The 18421-nt window shown below is 39.9% G+C and overlaps 1 protein-coding gene across 2 annotated transcripts; it reads right to left on the bottom strand.

Annotated features, from left to right (window-relative positions):
- Positions 1-2508: 2508 nt before the first annotated feature.
- TMEM263 (transmembrane protein 263) lies at positions 2509-18414 on the bottom strand. Of its 2 annotated transcripts, none has more exons than XM_026868194.1 (5): positions 16893-18414; positions 15401-15462; positions 14239-14353; positions 10463-10532; positions 2509-5175 (listed from the first exon to the last, which is right to left on the bottom strand). In XM_026868194.1, exons 4-5 carry the CDS (start codon positions 10524-10526, stop codon positions 4889-4891), a joined length of 351 nt encoding a protein of 116 aa, XP_026723995.1. In that variant the 5' UTR covers positions 10527-10532; positions 14239-14353; positions 15401-15462; positions 16893-18414; the 3' UTR covers positions 2509-4888. The 2 variants fall into 2 exon arrangements, with proteins under 2 accessions (XP_026723995.1, XP_026723996.1); XM_026868195.1 differs by having other exon boundaries at positions 14239-14350.
- Positions 18415-18421: the final 7 nt, after the last annotated feature.

Raw genomic sequence — 18421 nt, 5'->3', positions numbered from 1 at the left:
CCCCCCCCCCCCCCCGCGAGTACCTCACGGCTGTTTGATTCTGTTGCTTTTCCTTATCTATCAGGGCACTAACTGCTTCATATTTTCTGCTCTGTCACTGCACAGTCCAGCCTGTGGTAGTGATTTGCACAATCTTTATCTGAGACAGAGAAAAGGAGGGATTTTTTTTCCCAGCAGTGTTCATCAACCCATGGTTCACTGACTTTTTGGAGACTCTTTTGGAGTTCTGTTCCTTATCGCTGCAGTAAGTAGCCCTAGCTCCTGGATCCTGCCCTGCAGCAGACTTGACTTCTTGGATAGGAAAGCCTGGCTAGAACGCAGTATGGGAACAGGGGCAAGACATAATATTTTTTATTTAGTGATTGCTGCATGAGGCCCTAGTATGTTTGTGTACAAACCATAACACAAAGAAGCTACAAGACACCCTCCTTTACATTTCTGAGACTTCAAAATTTACTCCTTTTGCAAAAGGTTTGGGGGGCAGGAGGAAATACATTTATTGCTACTGTCTACTTCTTAATTTATTCTTTTCTAGCAAGCTTATGGAGAGAAAAGGGTCAGGAGAGACTCAAGTCTCAAATGATTGTAGGAAAAAAGGAAAACGTCATGCTTTTATATTAGGTGTAACAAAACTCTAGTCTATAAACCACTGGTGATTAAAAGTGACTACCCGATTTGCAAACAGCTGCCACAGTTTCTAAATATATGGGTGACATTGCTTCTCAGATATCACCGTATGGTAATTGTTGACAAGTGCTGGCTTTCAAAATAGTAACTATCTGACAGTGTTTAAATTCTCAGGGGATTTTATTTATTTTCATTTACGGGCTGTGAATGATAATATAAAATAGTAGCATCACTGACAATCATCTCAACAGAACTAGGATCATCAGTGATTTCATTTCACAGAAAGACTTTCCTAAGCAATTATTCCATACACATTCCCTCTTGACAGCGGGAGAAAAAACAGTCACACAACCCCCTCACTCTGGGCCATTGTTCAAGGTCATTTTTAACAGACATTTTGGCAGCAAGTCCAGGGTTCCTTTTCTTAAAAGTTTTAAATTGCTGAAGAAAGCTTGGATTGAATTACTTGTGTAGAGGGTGGGCTGCAAGATGATGATTTTATATAGCCTGCCACTGCAAGCTTGGGAAAAGCTAGAAACATCTGGTTAGAGCAGTGCCAAGATCTCAACAGCTGAAGGTCTTAAACTCACGGCCATGCAGACGAGCGTGGACGTGAGAGCAGCTTGTGGGGGTAAACACTGCTCTTGTAGGAACATGTGTGACAGTGGCAAGAATTCAAGAAGGGGCATGTACCACCAGCACGCTAAAAGTCAGGTTGTCTTACTAAGCCCATTTCTTTGCTGACTCTTCAAAACATATTATCATTCCCTAAGAGGAAACTGGGAAGACAGCCATATTAAAAATTCATAGGAACTTGACTTTGTCACTTTCTGACTGTCCTTCAGGGCTCAACTATTAAGCAGACCACATATTATTTGAATTCAAAAGCATCCTTCCCCTCATACACAAGGGGGCATTTCTGCTCTCTGAAGCTATTCATAGACAATCTGAAACACTGAACCACAGAACTGATTGGCGGTTTAAGGACAAAAAGGAAACCAAGATATAACCCAATGTTTTCCTCAAAAATTCAGTTTCAGCATTTCTATAGTTATCTGTTTTTAAAGTTCCTGAAACTGCTTATTCCCATCACTTACAGAATTTCCAGTGGCAATGGACAAAATAGAAAAGTGACATATTTCCTTAACTGAGTCACAACCTCAGTTATCACAAACTCATTTTCCATTATGAATGTGTCAATTTATCCTCCTCCCCTTTCAAAACAAAGGCAAAAGCAGAAAGATTCCTTTTCTCTACCAGCACACTGAAATTAATTTAATTCTTCATTCATAACTCTATGCCTGGGACCTGTTCCTCTCTTCTTCCCAGGATTCATTTATAATAAAACCTCAGGGAAGCTCCCAATTACCAAAACATTGTATTGCTGAAATCTACTTTCTCTTCTCTTGCTGTTAGTCAGAGTGAACGTGAACCAGTTTATACCGTTTAAGTCTGGCACATGTAGACCAGCCTTTCGTTACATAGCAAGCAGTCAGGCATACAAGTAGTTTTCATAAACATTTCCCCTTTTGAAATGGGGGCTGGGAAAAAAGGAGAGTAAAATAAACCCACCAAAAAAACAAACTCAAGACATAAGAACAGCCCCACTCCCCCTGAAAATTTAAATTCCAAATTCCATTCAGCTCTCTACAAACTTAAAAGTGGGTATCCCCAAGCCTCAGCTCCCAGGAAAAAGAAAAATGAGTTCAAAGAATTCTGTGCTGTGTCTATGCACAGCCTACACACTGACGTTACAGTTTTTGTTAAGAGCTGGCTGGTGATACTTAGATGCAGATATATGACACTCTGGGGCATCATACTGCAGGAAGGTTTACACCTAAGTATGCCTTTCTCCACAAATTAAGTGAGGAAGCTTTCAAATGTCTGAAACAGCAACAGTTTAATGTTTCACAAGTGTCAGGACAGAATCAGAACAAGTTTTTAAGACGAAGCGAGTTTCATAAGGGAATGGAAAATATGCAGGATATAGGACAAAGCTCTTCTCAAAAACTAAAACCATATGCCATGTTAAAGTTTTAGTTACAAGGTTCAGAAGTAATAACTACAGGATATGTTAAGAACAAAACATAATGAAGTGTTGGCAGCTCTTTACAGATCTAACATTGTTTATCTCAGACCACACTTGTTTTGCAGCAAGTTTCATAGTATAAAAATGAGAGAATGTCATAAAAAAAGGGGTATGAGCAGTTCAACAATTCGGAAGGGTTTGACGGAGTGTCACAAATACCACTATGCTCCAAACAGATGACTCAAAGAGTTCAGCAGTAGCGCTCTGGGTATATGCCTCCATTGGAAACTGCAGGGGAACAGACCACACTAAATCATTTGCTGCAGCTAGACTGCCTCCAATATCCAAGCAAGCTCATTTCTAGAGCTAACCAGTATCCTTAAACTACACTATGTTCTATGCAATTAGTTTCTGACTATAAAAACAATTAAAGGTTTCCATTTGTTGCATAAACTTACCTCATCACACCCTTGCAGCATATTGGAGCTAAGCAGCTGGTGTATCTAACAAAAGGAGCAGATAATGCCAATTGTTGGGTTTTTGCTCTCCCCGCTGCCCCAATTCCCCACGCTTACAAATACCATGCTACCAACATATACAGCTACTGATATCAAATAAAGTTGTTCCAGAGTGCAGCTGAAGTACCAATGGCTCAGAGAGACTAGGTGACTACCATAATTTACACATAATGTACTTTCAACACCCATGAATGTAGAAGTTTTAGACAAGTGATATGTTCTGATTTTTTAAAATTTCTAAAGTCTCCCTATATATCCTTTGTGTACAACCATAGCCACTGAAAATGTAAGTTTACATGCTTAGAAGTTATATGTTGGAACAAAAGTTTTTAGAAAATACTGTATACACAACATCATGGCCTTCTTCTGTGGGCTTCCAAAGAGGTTACTTATTTGCAAAGTCAGTACACACACACACAAAAAAAATCACTAACAGCTATTTTTTAAGGCAACCTCAAGCTGTGTCATTACAAGTGCATTTTGCCTCACACTGCAGAGGACCTACAGATGTTCCCGTTTGAGGTGTGTCAATGTTTGGAATCTGTCAGTATACAATTTACTTGGAAGATGTTTCTTTCTTTTTTAAGGCCTCATCTACATTTTTTGGTTTGTTTTAAATAAAAGTATTGCATTTTACTCAAAAATCAAAATGCAAAGTATTAGAGAAAGATGTAGTGAAAAATTCCTTGCATTTTTCCAAGCTAACCTGGCGCATGATGGAGTTGAGACAGCAGCTTTTCTAGTTCTTCAGTGGTTTCCAACTACACAAAGGAATTTCATTCAAGTCAGACAGTTGTGCTAGATGACCACAAACATCAGCCCAGTTTCCACTAAGCCATCATTTTTTCTAATGTCTAGAAGAAGTTTATTAGAAGCAAGTTTTCACTTGCAGGAGATAGACGCATATCATTAAATACACCTGAGATGGAACAATCTCATTTTCAGTAAAAATTTACAAGGTTTCAGATATTGGGATTCTTAAAGAGTCTAAAGGTCATTCTGTGAACTGCACTGAAATGACAGAACAATTCTTTACACAGCTTCACCCAGTAAAAAGATACTTTTTTTCTAATAAGGCATTAAGTTAGTTTACTCTTTACGATCCCTTCTACCATGCTGTCAAACTTTCTCACTTCTATCTCCTGCTCTCATTTCCAATTTCTGTGCACCTCCGGTCCTATTTGCTCCAGTCCTCACTGGCAGAATACAGTCACTGACAGTTTACCACCAGCCTGCAGATAAAGTTTCATGACCGAAACTATTCAGGTACATCCAACAATGTTGTTGCACAGCTGAAGGATCCTTAGGCAGAAGGATCTGGAAACCACTAAGAACAGTAAATGGCATCTCATCAAATTGATGGTATGGCAGAGACTACCAAGTTACTATGTTCACATTTTAGTCCAAAACCGCAAAGACTTACAGTAAATGAATATTCAAATACATATTATCCCTTCAGATACTGGTACTCACTTCTATAGTTATCAAGTGTAACATTTCACCAGATACAAAGCTTCAATCTAGGCTCTAATAATCTTCATACGCTGTGCTAGACAAGCTTCTTCTGTCCTTTTCAGATGAAATCGAGTTACCTGCACAGCTCTTTAGAAGATAAAGTGTCTAAGACACATGGCTTCTCATGGTCCAAATCTTAGCAGATTTTAATGCCACTGATGTAATATTCTGGAGAATCGAGTATGTCTCAGTTTTGGTTTTAGTCAGACTTATCCTTTTTCTTTCCTGTTAAAGGCACTTTACTTGCAACAGCAGATCCTACAGCTGTAACACCTCCAGCTACAGCAGAAACACTTCCTTTGACTAGCCCCACTCCCACTGAAGGCACAGATGTGACCGCTGTTTTTGTAATTTCCAAGCTCTTCCCTCCAATCCAAGCAACACCCCCAATCGTGGCACCAACAGCTCCCTTTGTGACACTGAAGAGGCCACCAGTCACACGAGAAAGCATGCCAGGCTGCTGCTGCGGGTGGTCTTTTAATGAACCTAAGGGAGGAAACAACAAGCAAATCAATCACGGTGCTATGATTAAAGCATTTTCAAAAGAAAAAGTGTTCATAAGTATTTACTTTTCTAGCCTAACAGCCACTGCACACAGCATATACCTACCTTGCAGGGTACTTTTCTCGGATGCTCATACACCCCCATAGTTCCAAGTAAGAAAACACACTTTGTTGCAGCAAGACATATCTCAATGTTGTTTTAGAAATCACCAGTCAATACCGAGCCTACAAATATCAGGCATATAGTTCCCAGATGGTCTTGTGTGATTAACTTCTGTCCTCTGTATGCACCACTTCCCAGACTTTGGAAAGTGTCAAGGCCAAATTAGCCTCATTTCTGGACTTTATTTAGAGTGGGGCAGCACACCCTCCTGTTCCCCCCATCCTAATATTAAGAGTTACCCCACAGAGGGGGGACACACTCCCAAAAGCAGCAGCACAATCTTGCTTTTCAAATCTCTAAGGAAGGACTAGAAAGTTTCCTGGAGAAGCAGAGCCAAAAGGTTTACTAAAAAAACCCAAAAAAACAAAACAAAAACACCAAAAAAAAAAAAAAAAAAAAAAAAAGAGCTGCTCTTTGAAAAGAGCTCACCTTGAAACAAAGTTGCTGCTTTCCCTAAGTTATCACTGTTTCAAAGATGTGTTTACAAGGGCTGTGTGAAAGTGTCAGGGAGGAGGGAAAGAAGGTTACAAACAAGAGAGCAGAGGAGTCAAAAGAACTGTGAGAAGGACAAAACTGACCTCAACTCTTCACTATATCAGCTCCTTTCTTCATCATGTACACAAATTTCATTTGCTTCCAAAAAGGCCTTTTTTGTAATTTGGATATGGAGGGGCAGGGAAAGGAAGTCCAATGGCCAAAAAGCTCATCAAATACCAAAAGTGGTCCCTATAGACATAAACTATAGCAAGAGTTACAGCCTCCCAACAGAAGTCCCAATATGACGCACAAAACCAAATGTCAAGCCACAGGGTATCTGCATGTTATTGACCGCGTATGTATGTTTTTTTCATTTTAATGTTATGTTTAACCTGCATTTTGCACAATTTCTTGCTATATGCTGCCTAAATCAATTCCTATTCCATGTTTATAGTACAATTACATAGCCTGAAAATAATAGAAAGTAATAAAGTAATAGACTCCCAGAATGAGCCAATTTGCCTTCTAATAGTTTAATAATTACTTCGCATTTCTATATGTAGGCTTCAAAATCCTAGAGATACATGCACCTTGCCTCCAAACGGAATTAAGAGTGCAACGGCATGCCCTACTACTGCATAAACATCATCTCATGTTCAAAGAAGAAACAGGAAAATGAAACAGTATGTTAATGTTGTATTTAAGCACACAAGAAAGTATCACTTACTGCACCTATAAACCAATAGTCCTGACACATGTTTGTCTCCAAGGTATTTTCGATGGGACCCTTGAGAAATCTCCGGTCCTCATTGTACAGGAAAGTGTTTTTCAGCTCCTGTCTTGTCAATTCCTCACCAACCCCAAACACTTCTAAAAGTTTCAGAGGCACCCATGGCAAGAGCCAGCCAATTAACACAAATATATAAGAGTTTGATGGCTTTTTGTATTTTCTAGCTACCTGTAGATATCATACAGGATTTCCCTTTCTTAGGGGAAAAACAACAGAAGGAACCAAGAAAAGAGCAAGTAGACCCACAGTGGGCAGAGCTATGGAGGAAACAAACACGAAATAAAAAGGTGAGGGAGTCAGCAGCAGAAAGAACATGCTTGGAAGAGGACAAGGAGTCTGGAGAGGCAGGGGAAAAGAAGAGTCAGATCTAGATCCACCAGACACTTCTATCCAGCCCCTGCCAGTACATTCACTCTGCACTGAAACATGCCTTAGCAGGACCAGCAGAACAGGTCTCTCTCTCCAGTGCCCTGACTGCTGACATCTCGAATTCAGAGGACAGTTTCCAAGAGCCACCTCCCAACACTCATCATCTACAAGACAAAAACCAAGGTGAACAACTTTCCATGAACATCCAGTTAGTCAGTAGTAATGCCAGGACTGTCCCAGGACTCAGAATTCATTTAAAAAGTGGCAAATTAGGAATTCCTATGTGTGTGCCTAGAGTAATTCAAACAAAAGATGCCATCTAAATCAGAGAATTTCTTAAAAGTTTGACAGAAAACAAACCAAAAAAAGCATACAAAGGAACAGTACAGCTCAAAGGAGCAAAAAATACTAAAAATGCTTCCAGCTTAAAATCTCTCATTTAAGAAATTGATATAGATAACAGAAAGGGTCATGGAAACTAGAAACAGAAAGGACAGCTTTTTACTTAAGCCCTTGCTGGTTCATTCTAGGCCAGCAGCTTTCAGCTCTGGAGATGTCCCCATCTCCAGCAAAAATGCATTGCTGACACAAGCACACAGAGATCAGAATTTCTATTTACCTACAGAAAGCCTTTAAACAATCACACTTAGAGGAGTATATGCAGCATGGTATAAAATCCACTATCTAGGTATTACTCATTAGAGGATTCTTGTCACCAGACTTACACACCCTGTAAAAAATTTGGTGAGACAGTGTTTCACTTCCACCTAACTGGATCACTTATCAGGGTGAAAGGGAGTAAAGTTTTATCCCACTGAAATCTAAGAGCTGATTTCAGTGAATGAGATCTACCGTTAGCAAGAAAGGACCCATCATAGTTAACTTAAATAACAAGAGAGAACAAACAAAAGTAATCTTGACATGTTTTCTTCCTCACATTACTTCAGTTAGCCAATCCTTTGACATCATCTACTCTGTTTCACAAGTGTAAATATTGACTGCGACTTGGTGTATTAATAACTTCTGGTGATGGCTGACACATTCCCATTTTGTTCCTGTTTGCATTGCCCATGAGATATAGTAAATGCTCGCAGCTGCAATGAGTTTTTATTGCCAGCTGATTTCTGTTCTAAGATATGCATGCCTGGTCTTGTTTCTAACCAGTAGGAGAAAAAATGTAAAATGGATCATTCCTAAATCTAGGGAGAAAACGACCCAAGTTCTCTGTTCAGGGGTTGGCTCTACCATGCCACCTTGCAGCCAGCTTCCTGCTGAAGAGACCAACAGGAGTTTGAAGGAACATAGGTTGCAAAGGCTGGCACCACTCACAAAGTGGAAAATAAAGCATTAGAACAGCACTACTCATAGAAAGCATAAGCACAAAAGCTGCTTCTACATATGTATTTCTTTAAAGCCTTTGGGCACCAAGCTTGTCGAGTGTGATTTGGACAAACTGAAACTATTTATAACTTTACAGAAAACTGCAAATTGGTTTTGGAACTGAGCCTTTCCTCTAAGGATTTTTTTTTTGGCAGCCTGTTCAGAGAGCTGATCTTGCCAACATTGAACTGGTAGCCTTCCATCCACATTTGGCCATCTTTCTATGATGGTGTAAGCATATTGCATACAAAGGCCTCATATGACATTTGAAACAGGGATGTTCAAGGGTATGCCAACATTTTAACTAAACTAATGAGGCTTGAAGAGTGCATGTTAAATAGGACCAAAAGAAAAAACCCTCTTCAAGGATGGACTTCCCATTAAGATGAGCTGTGTTTCATTCTATTCCCTCTAACTACACCAACTTTCTCCATCTATACTTCATATTCAAATTGGTCATTGTTATACTGAAAGAAGATACTGTGCAGAAGAAAAACCAGTCTTAATTGTTCACAAATTTTAAATAAAAACCTTGCAATACGTAGTGATGATCAGACTCTGCTGTTATGCTTTGAATCTGGATAACCTACTGAACATTCTAGGAAGATTAAAAAAAATATACACTTGTTTCACTGCCTTCCTCAAGAAAGAATTGGTTGTATTTACCAGTCAGACCACTGTTCACTTTCTATGTGAAGTTTAACATGTTAAGATACAATTCAATCTTTAAGGAAAAAAAACAAAGCTTCCCCCAAAACACCCTTAAAAATTAGATCTGAAGATAACACATTAGGGCATAGTTTCCAACCTGACATTTGCTTTCAGAAATGCTTCTGGGATCTTGACAACCCTGTAAGAGCTTACAAAGAAAAATTTCTGTCCTCACACCATGATACTGTAACAAGTTCAAGTATAGTAGAGCTTAAGAACCACTGTGACACAAAAATCTATTTCTCCCTTTTCTCTCACCTTCTTGTACTTGGGTTTACTGCCTAATAGTTGTTAAGAATAGTGAGCTATTCCACTTCAATCCCTTCTGCTACAGTTAGTAGATAATACTGTTGTTCAAGTGAAGTAAATTGTTCAGTTATACAACATATAAAAGCTGAGAAAAAAATCCTAAACCAACCAACCAAGCTTTAAAGGGTCATAATCATAGACTCACAGAATTATTCAGGTTGGAAGAGACCCTTGAGATCAGAATCCCTCTAACAGCCCTACTCTACAAAGTTCTCCCCTACACCACATCCCCCAACATCTCATCTAAATGACCCTTAATATTAAGTAATAATTAAAAATAATAAATGGAAGAGCAATGAACCAAGAGGAATTGTGATTCACTGACCTCTATATCCAACACATCTGGTCTTAAAGCAAAAGACAGAACACAGACAACCTATGTGCCAAGAATGGCTTTTGCTCTAGCATACTTCAGTCACATTATGGAAACAGGATTCTTCACAGTCCCACCATCCCACAGCCTGGAAGGGAACTCTGCTCATTTACAACTCTATTTCCTCTACAGATCTAATAACCAATTTAAGATTAATTTGTTTCAGGAGACCAAGATGCCACTGCATGAATAAAGTCAAGTGTGCATTTGTTTTTAGAAAACCATGAGATTAAGTCAACATTTCAAACCACAGTTAATCATGATGGAAAAGGGTCCCCAGAAGAATAAACTTCCATGTATCTTTAAACATCCCTTGTTTAAAAGTCACAAGCACTATGAACTCAGAAAGGTCTCAGAAAGAGCCCAGCTTCACTTTTGATCTCACATAATGAACAGCAGAAATAAATACTTATTGGACCAATTCGCATCTCTGGAAACTAATCTGCAAATTATGTCCTTCAGTATCTCCAACTTCTCCATAATTTATCAGTACAGTTGTTCACCAAGTTATATTCAGTGGCCTTACTGTAATTATGATAATGCAAAAGTGAACAATAATCCAGGCCCATCCCACCCCTGGGTTGGCTTGCTCACTGTTACTTAAATGAAAGTTCAAGTGTTCAGCTTGCAGATCCAATTTTTTAAGAGAGATCTGAACTTCCGTGACTTTACTTGAAATTATAAAAACTAATACATACCTTCTGGTGGTTCATCATGAAGGTATGATGGGACTTCCTGTTGATTTTTGTCTGTTTGATTCATTATTGCCTAAAAAAGAAAGTCACATATGCTGTACATTTTGTCTGGCAAAACATAAATGTAATCCACAAATCTAAAATTCATGTAGTTAAAAGTTCCACAGAAAAGGAAGTTCTTTTTCATTACTAGATACACGAACAGCTCCTGCCAAACTACTGCTATTTCATTAACAGACTGTGCTTTTGTATTGCTGAACCAGACTTAGTACTTGAAAAAGGAGCCTCCACCAGGTCAGCAGGCTTGGTGAGAGCTGCCACCCCACACTAAGTGTATCTCAAACCTAAAAAGCAATTGGGAAGAAAAACAGTATGAAAAACAAAACAGCCACTGTCAAACAACAATTTCTGTTTACGTACTAAAAAAAGCAAAGCTCAGTAATCATAGAGGTGGTGGGCACTAAAAAAACAGCAGTGGCATGCCTGTAAGATCTGTTAGTACCTGGAAAGTGGTACTTTAAAGAAACAAGTCCTCGCAGCAGAATTTGAATAAATGCCATGAAAACAAGATGGAAGAAATGCAATGAAAACGCTCCATTTATCTTGTAACAGTACTGCATACACAGTGTGGTGATAGCAACAGAACTAGACTGTTTTAACTCTACACAAGCCTTCCAATTAAAACATTTCAGAAAGGAGGTTTCTTTACACCAGAAGTTGTTCCCTAGAGCAGTAGTCCCTGATGGTGAGGGGAAGCACAGGAGAAAGCTCAAATCAGCAGCGCTGCTTACTGCGTTCTCCCTTCAGAGGGGAGGAAATCAGTATCTAGCCCAGGCTTCCCTCACCGACCTAAGTGTGCCTTGGTGCTAAGTAGTGCCTCCTTCCCTGATCCCTCCTGCCAATCCTGCCGTCTCTCCTCAGCAGGCACTGAAATCAGGAAAAGGAGAAAGAAAACCAAGTTGCATTATACCACCCAGCATCCTTCTATCTTCTTCCCAGTGACTTAGTTCCTTTCTCCCTGAACATATACACAAGCCTTTAAATCATTTCATTTCTTCCAGGAGTCACCGACCACCACAAAAATAATTCCAGCCTGTCTTGCCATGCCCAGATCTCTCCATACCTCCTCCGGGTGAGAAAGCAGTGGCTGGCATCTGAAGAAGGAATGAGGAGGCAGAAGCAGAACTTGAGGGTGGGAAGACTCACCTGGAAAACAACAGCTCAAACCCTCACAGTATAATTATGAAGTCAAAATATCACAGTAAAAAACAGCACCCACACAATAAATGATAGATCTTTGGATGCAAAGCAAATCTAAATTGAATATTAAAGAGTCCTTGCAATCAGCACTAAGGGTATCAGCTCACGACTCAGAAACAGGTACCTTTACACAAGAAGCTGAACAGGAAAGCAAGCAATAAAACCTACACTACAAGGATGGCTGATTTGATAGCAATGCCCTCAAAAGCCAGAAAGGCAGATGCAAAAGCTAAGAAACAGGAAGGTGAATAGAACAGCAACACATCAAGATGGATGTACTCCAATGCATGAGGGCTAAGAGGGCTAATTCGAGAAAGTATCAATTATAGAATTCCTTGTTATTTTATTTAATCACAGGTCAGTAAATCAAGGGGAAAAAGAAAAAAAGAGCCCAACCAAACACAGGGAGCAACTAAGGGCCATCAGGTTCTGAGGATTTGGGTACTACATGACTTCTTTACATCCATCTAATGCAAGCTGGAAGAAACACAAGGATTCCATCCTCACTATGTTAAGTTACAGGTAGATTGTTGCTTTTTTTTCAACTTGAAACAAAAATATCAAGCACTAAGAAAGAAAAGGCAGATGCTATAAGAAACTGACAGGACTGACAATATTTGATTGAGACATCTGTACAAAGATGAAGTAATTATGCTTCTACTTAACATGTGGCCATTTTGTTTAACATGATTACTATATCAAGAACTTAGAAGCAGTTTATTCACTGCATTAGGGAATTTACTAAAAAAAGTAAAATAAAAGCCACAACCTAGCAAGTGTTACTTGAAATAAAGGAATAAGGAAAGTGACCAAAACAGTTTTAAAGCAGACTCAAGGGAGACAAATGAGTTAAGCCAGAAAGAAATTAATTTTCATAAAGAGCTACCTCCACTAATATATTTGTATCTAACTGGCATGTAAGTCCCAAAAGAAACCCAGATGAAATTGCTTGTTTGAGTTTCCAAAAAAGTTTCTGTCAACAATTCCTCATAAGAGGCTCAGAAAAATTATTTAATCTCATGAGAAAAGACAAAATAATGTCAGAGATTATCAACAAGTTTAGAGCGGAGTTGGAATAAGTTACCATTTTTGAACATAGAACACTAAGAAAGTGTCACAAGGCTCCACAGAAGTTTTAGTATTTTCTGCTATTAAGGCAGCACTGGACACAGCAGCACTGTCAGCAGATACAGCCCTGATGAACTATCAAGGATCTATTGCGCTAGGCATCACGTAGGTATTAAAGATGAGACCTGTCCAATGGAAAAAGTCAGACTGACGAACAGCACAAGTAAAAGATGCTTTCACAACTCTCTGTAATCTAGTTTAGGCCACTGTCAGATTTGCTTGCAGTTCCTGCAAGACTAAATGAGCAAAGCAACGTACTGGCAGGGGAGTTTCAAGGCAGAGTTTCTAGTTTAGTGATAAAGTATTTATAGGCTTTAAAAAAAAATAAAAATAAAATCACAGAACTACATAAAAAAAATGATAAGATTAGGTATTCCCTCCCCCTGCTACCTTTCCTAGAACTCAAGGTTACGAAAATCTTGACCCCTAGCTACTTTTAAAAAGGTAAAAAAACAATATGACACAATAATATCACTTCAGGTGCGATGATTTAACACACTGGCAACTCCTTCTAAACCTCAGAAATACTTCACTCTCTTAAAACTGCACGGACCACAGTGGTCTATCTTCCACAGCTCAGCCACTGTTAACTGGTCCTGATCCCAGACCCCAGAAGCCAAGGGAGTACTACACAGAACTGAGAAGAGCAGCTAAGGGAAATAAAGTCACTGTTGTGAGACTGAATTCGTTCTACACAGAAGGGAGCCTTCAGGTGTCTGCAGCTCAGAAAGTTGAAAGCTACTATATCATCTGTGGTTCTACAAGTACCTGGAAGCACTCTAGGGATGCTGCAAGAGATGTGCCTAACCAGCTTGTGCTAGGTTTTACTCACTGTTCTACTATATCAGTGCAAGTGAAAGCAGAAATCACATCACTGTCAGGAAAGGCTCACAACTTGGCCTGAAATAGAACTTGGTACACAAGAGCTCACAAAGCACAATCCAAGTCCTTTTATTTTTCTGTAGAAGCTCTCCAGTGAATCACAGAATCAAGACCAAGATCCAAAAAAAGGACTTAAGCAAAAAATTTTAAGGTATCTAGGTTACAGCCTACATCATGCATCTTTGTAGCAAATTTAACACATCAGGAGACTTAAGAGCCTCTGAAAAGTGATCCAAAATCCTATGTGCTAAACAGGGTATATTACAACTGGTGAACAGGAAATTCTATGCACAGGAGCATGTCTTAAACCTGGCTCCCCTCCAGAGAATTAAGGCATTTCTATTGACTGGAGGTCAAAGGCCTGGAATAACTGCCTGGTGGTATAGAACTTCATCCAGTCTTCAGAAAAAGAAGGCAGGAATATAATTTTTTTCCTCAAAAACTGTATTTAGAAAAGCAGAAACCACCCACTATCATTTATGTAATACCATTAAGGTAAAAGCACTCACAGTTCAATGTGTCCTTTGTCTAGTAAGGTCCAAGCTCCTATGTCCCACGTTGCAGGAGTTCCCTGGTCACCAGACTGTAGTGTATCCTAAGGGAGGTTCCTCTCCACCCTCCCTGCTGAAGGTGTGTCCCCACAAAGAAGAAGAAAGCAAAATTCATGAGACCCAGTAAGAGATTACGACTCAGCTAACACTTAAGGCACTCATCTGGAAGTGCAAGGATAAGACTTTTGTGTAGAGAATTAGGTCATTCTGACATGGTATCGATTAAGGAACTCTGGAAACTTAAAATGGAAGCTGCAGATTCAAAGTCCTCTATGCCCTTAATCATTAGTCACAATTATTACTGATATAGCAAGTGCATTCAGCAAGGCAAAGCTTTATCAGAAGCCTGAACTTTGGAACTTTTCTGATATGTTTTTCAGAATCTTCTTCGAAGTATGCCAAGACTTGGCCAAAAAAAAGAAGGGAGAGAGAAAGCAAGCAAGCAAGCAAACAAGCAGATCTTTGGCATTTTCATCCTGTGATGCCAAATACAGGATTATCTTGAGTCACTGGGGAAAAGCCTCCAGCTTCATTTAACACCTGCGTTAACTGATCACATGGAATGAAGTAGGACCTATGAGTCCTGGCAGAACTCGTACAGACATTCATGAAGCTTACATCTCATATCAGTGGCACTCTCCACTTCTCTTCATCTGTGCAGATGAATACATAAGCTTTGTGTTCTCATATATTACGAAGCGGAAGCAAACCCAGAACTTAAAACATACTTCAAAAAGGAACACCTGTAAACTACTGTTCTTTTTCCCCTGTGTGCTTATAAGGGTGCTAGTCATTCAAGACATAACGGATAACTTCTCATATTTTTTTAATAGCACATTAAAATATGTATCAACCTTTATACTTATAAAAAGTCACTCTTTCCATTTCTTTTGAAGAAGAAAACACACTTTCATATTGTCACAAGTATGAAATATATAGGAAGCTTCAAATTTTTACACAGCTGTAAAGGAAGAAATGGTTTAGAAGAGAATTTTTAATTCAAGAGCCATCTGTAACATTAACACTGTTACAGGACCCTCACTGAAAGTGCTAGGAAGCTCTGGAGGTAACAGTAGAGCCCACATTAATTCACATCAAAGCTGATTAGAATAAAACTCACCAAATATATTCCTTCGTGAAGATTTCTAGTTATTTGTTTCCACAAAAGTTTTCTGCATACACCTATGAGAAAAATAAAAGGTTAATGACATCTTACGGCAGTACTGCGCTACTATCATACCTGCCATGGGTGTATGGTGGGAATCATAAATACAAAGCCCCATGGTAGCAGAGAAGTATACTTGGCATGGCCTTAAGACGCCAAAATTTTATGAGATTTATCTCACCAAAACACCGGTTCCTTCTGTGTGCTTGGAAAATCGAGATAATTTTACTTGCTCCATATGCTGTCATGAGGATTACTACAAAGCATGTAACCAGTGTTTAGACACAACCTCACAACCTCTCCTTAACAAGCCTGCAGTTCTTGGACAGCAATTTGCATAAAATTTCAGCCTTCCATTGAGAAGTGGGCTCTAACCATTACAGATGTGTGTGCAACTTCCCGAGCTTCAGATGATGCTCTTGATGTCTTTCTGACTTTACAAACAAAAAGCCCTACTGTTTCAGCACAGCAAACCTGGCCCAAGCAGCAGCCAGTAAAGACTAGCTTGTTTCAATGCCACTACTCAGATATTTGTGGGCAGCAACAAAACTACCCAAGGATGGGGCCAATTTCAGTTGGCAGTGTAACACTGCTCCAAAAGGCTGCAGCAGCAGCACACAGTGCTGAAACTATTCACCTGACAGAACTGCAAACAAACTGATTGCCTCGTCTCAGTCCACCACAAAAAAAAAATTATCTTCCTTCTGCCCACCAGCTACGCAGTTAGAAATCTTGGCTACAGAGCTGATGGAGAACAAAACAACCCTTGCCATGTGCATGGCTCTCCTTCCCCTCTTTCAGCAGCTGCAGCAGATTTCAGAATGAACCTGATGTCTTTCACGTAAATTAAAAAAAAAAATAAATTTCAGGGATAGTACTTTAAGAAATACATTTTGGAAAGAGTAACAGTGCTCTACTCTCCAAATTAAACAAGGAAATAAGCATGAAGCCCAAAAGGTAATTCCACCCATGGCTGCTCTTCAGGGTACTGCTCCAAGCTACACAAGCAACCCCTGGCTATCCGTTTCCCTGTTTTATGTCTTGGATTGAGGCTTGTAATGTGTTATGAGTAAGAGTGCTCAGTGCTGTTAGTTCTCTCAGACATAACCATCAGAGCACAGCTGATACGGAAATGTGTTTTTCAGTTAGTTAATGCAAAGGGAGACAGTTGACTGAGCTTCTGCAAGAAGAAAGAGTCAACACTAACAGCACTAAAGTAAAAAAACAAATCCAGGCACGTAGAAAGTGTATAGTTAAAAACCAAGAGCATAGCTGACATTTCAACAGGCCTTCTGTTTAAAAGCCAAGTTTCAAAATTCAGATTCGTATACAAAGCAAGTCTGGCTTGAAAGCAAACATGCCCATTTCAGAGGAAAAAAAGACACACTTTACAGGGAAAGACTACAAAAAGTTCATCAGAAGCTTCCAGGTGTGAACCACAGTTTACTTTTAAACCTGTAGCAGGACAGGCTACAACCCTCCTCAAAAGAGACCAAGTCTGCCATAAGAAATACAAACAACAGGCTCACAGCATGCAGGTTCAGCGCACAGCTGGGAAGGTAATGCAACATATCTGTATTAAAAAAGCAAACACACACACTGCACAATTAAAGGCAATAAATGAGGCATATCTCCTTCAGAAAAACCACAACCAACCCTTAACTCTGCCTGGGGCATTGCAGCATCGTGTCTGCCTATAAGAGAATCCAGCATTTCTCCATCACCCTCAACTAAAGTACAGATCAGCTCCAGAAAAGGCTCTAGGGCTCTAGATGTGGGCAATCAAGTTTTCTGTGAAGCAGTGATTTGCAAGATACCAAATCAAAGGCTGTGGGAACCTGAATTCCTCTTTTCTAGTCCTCCAAAACTGGTTTGTAGAAATTAAATGGTAAATTCCAGTAAGGCACAGGGCACAGCTTCAGAAAGGTCATGGAAGCTCCATTTTACCAGTCCTGTCATCCTCTGCCTTCTGCTAGCTCAGCCTTGTAAAGCAGAGCCTTCACCCTTTCTTCTAACGCTTTCCCAACGCCCGAGCTCCACACTCACCTCAGCTCCTCTTTTCCAGGAGACCTACAGAACTAAAACCTGACAGTGCCTAACAGCCAGAGCCAGAAAGCAGCTGCTGAACTTCTTGCTATCACTGCTGATGAAATAATGAACTTTTTCCCCTAGCATTCACCACCTTTGTTGGCTCCTGCCTGATATTTAAACCCTGTTCGCTTGCCGGACAAGGACCACCTTTTCGTATATGCTTTTGTGACACAATCTATTTCTGTACTGAGGAGGCAACACAAACTTCACTGAATGTTTAGCATTCAGCTTAACAGAAAGCTTTAGGAAAAAAAAAAAAAGCCTGGGTATTATTTACTGAGCAGTCTTAAAATTGATATGCATAGAAACCAGTATTTGTGTACTAAATTAAGCTATCTTGTATATACCCTTCCAATGATACAGAGCCATGCTGCCCGAAGCAATGCCCTGGACACGCTGGCTACGTGCACTTGGTATTTATCTTCCTCATGGAGTGACATCCTGATTCAGAGTTCTCGTTTTCAGCCCGGTTAAACGAGCAGAAGCCAGCATTTAATCGCATCCGCAGAGGCGGTCTATGAGCTTTGCACAATGACCAGAACCAGCTGCACGGCTGAAATAACTTGGGTTTATTTTCAGGCTACACTATGTGAACACCTAAGCTAGGTGAATGCGAAAAGCTTAGCTGCTCCCGAACAGTTTACAAAAAAAACCAAAACACCCTCTTCAGATTCTACTCCTTCACGCCGGACTTAAGATAAATGGATGAAATAAAGAGCAGGTTACTACAGGAAACATCCGAACACAGCGAAGTTTAAACAGAAGAAAAGAAAAGCCCAAACAAAGCCTCTCCTGGCGTGGAGAAGTTCACGGGGAAGAGCAGAGCAGCCAGGAGCGAGGCCAAGGCGGGCCCGGCTCCCCCAGCCGCCCGCCCAGGCGGCAGCT

This window comes from Athene cunicularia (assembly GCF_003259725.1).
Source record: "Athene cunicularia isolate RWA chromosome 1 unlocalized genomic scaffold, athCun1 chr1_part2, whole genome shotgun sequence".
Classification (NCBI taxonomy): Eukaryota; Metazoa; Chordata; class Aves; order Strigiformes; family Strigidae; genus Athene; species Athene cunicularia.
This window is presented reverse-complemented; position numbering and strand designations above follow the sequence as displayed.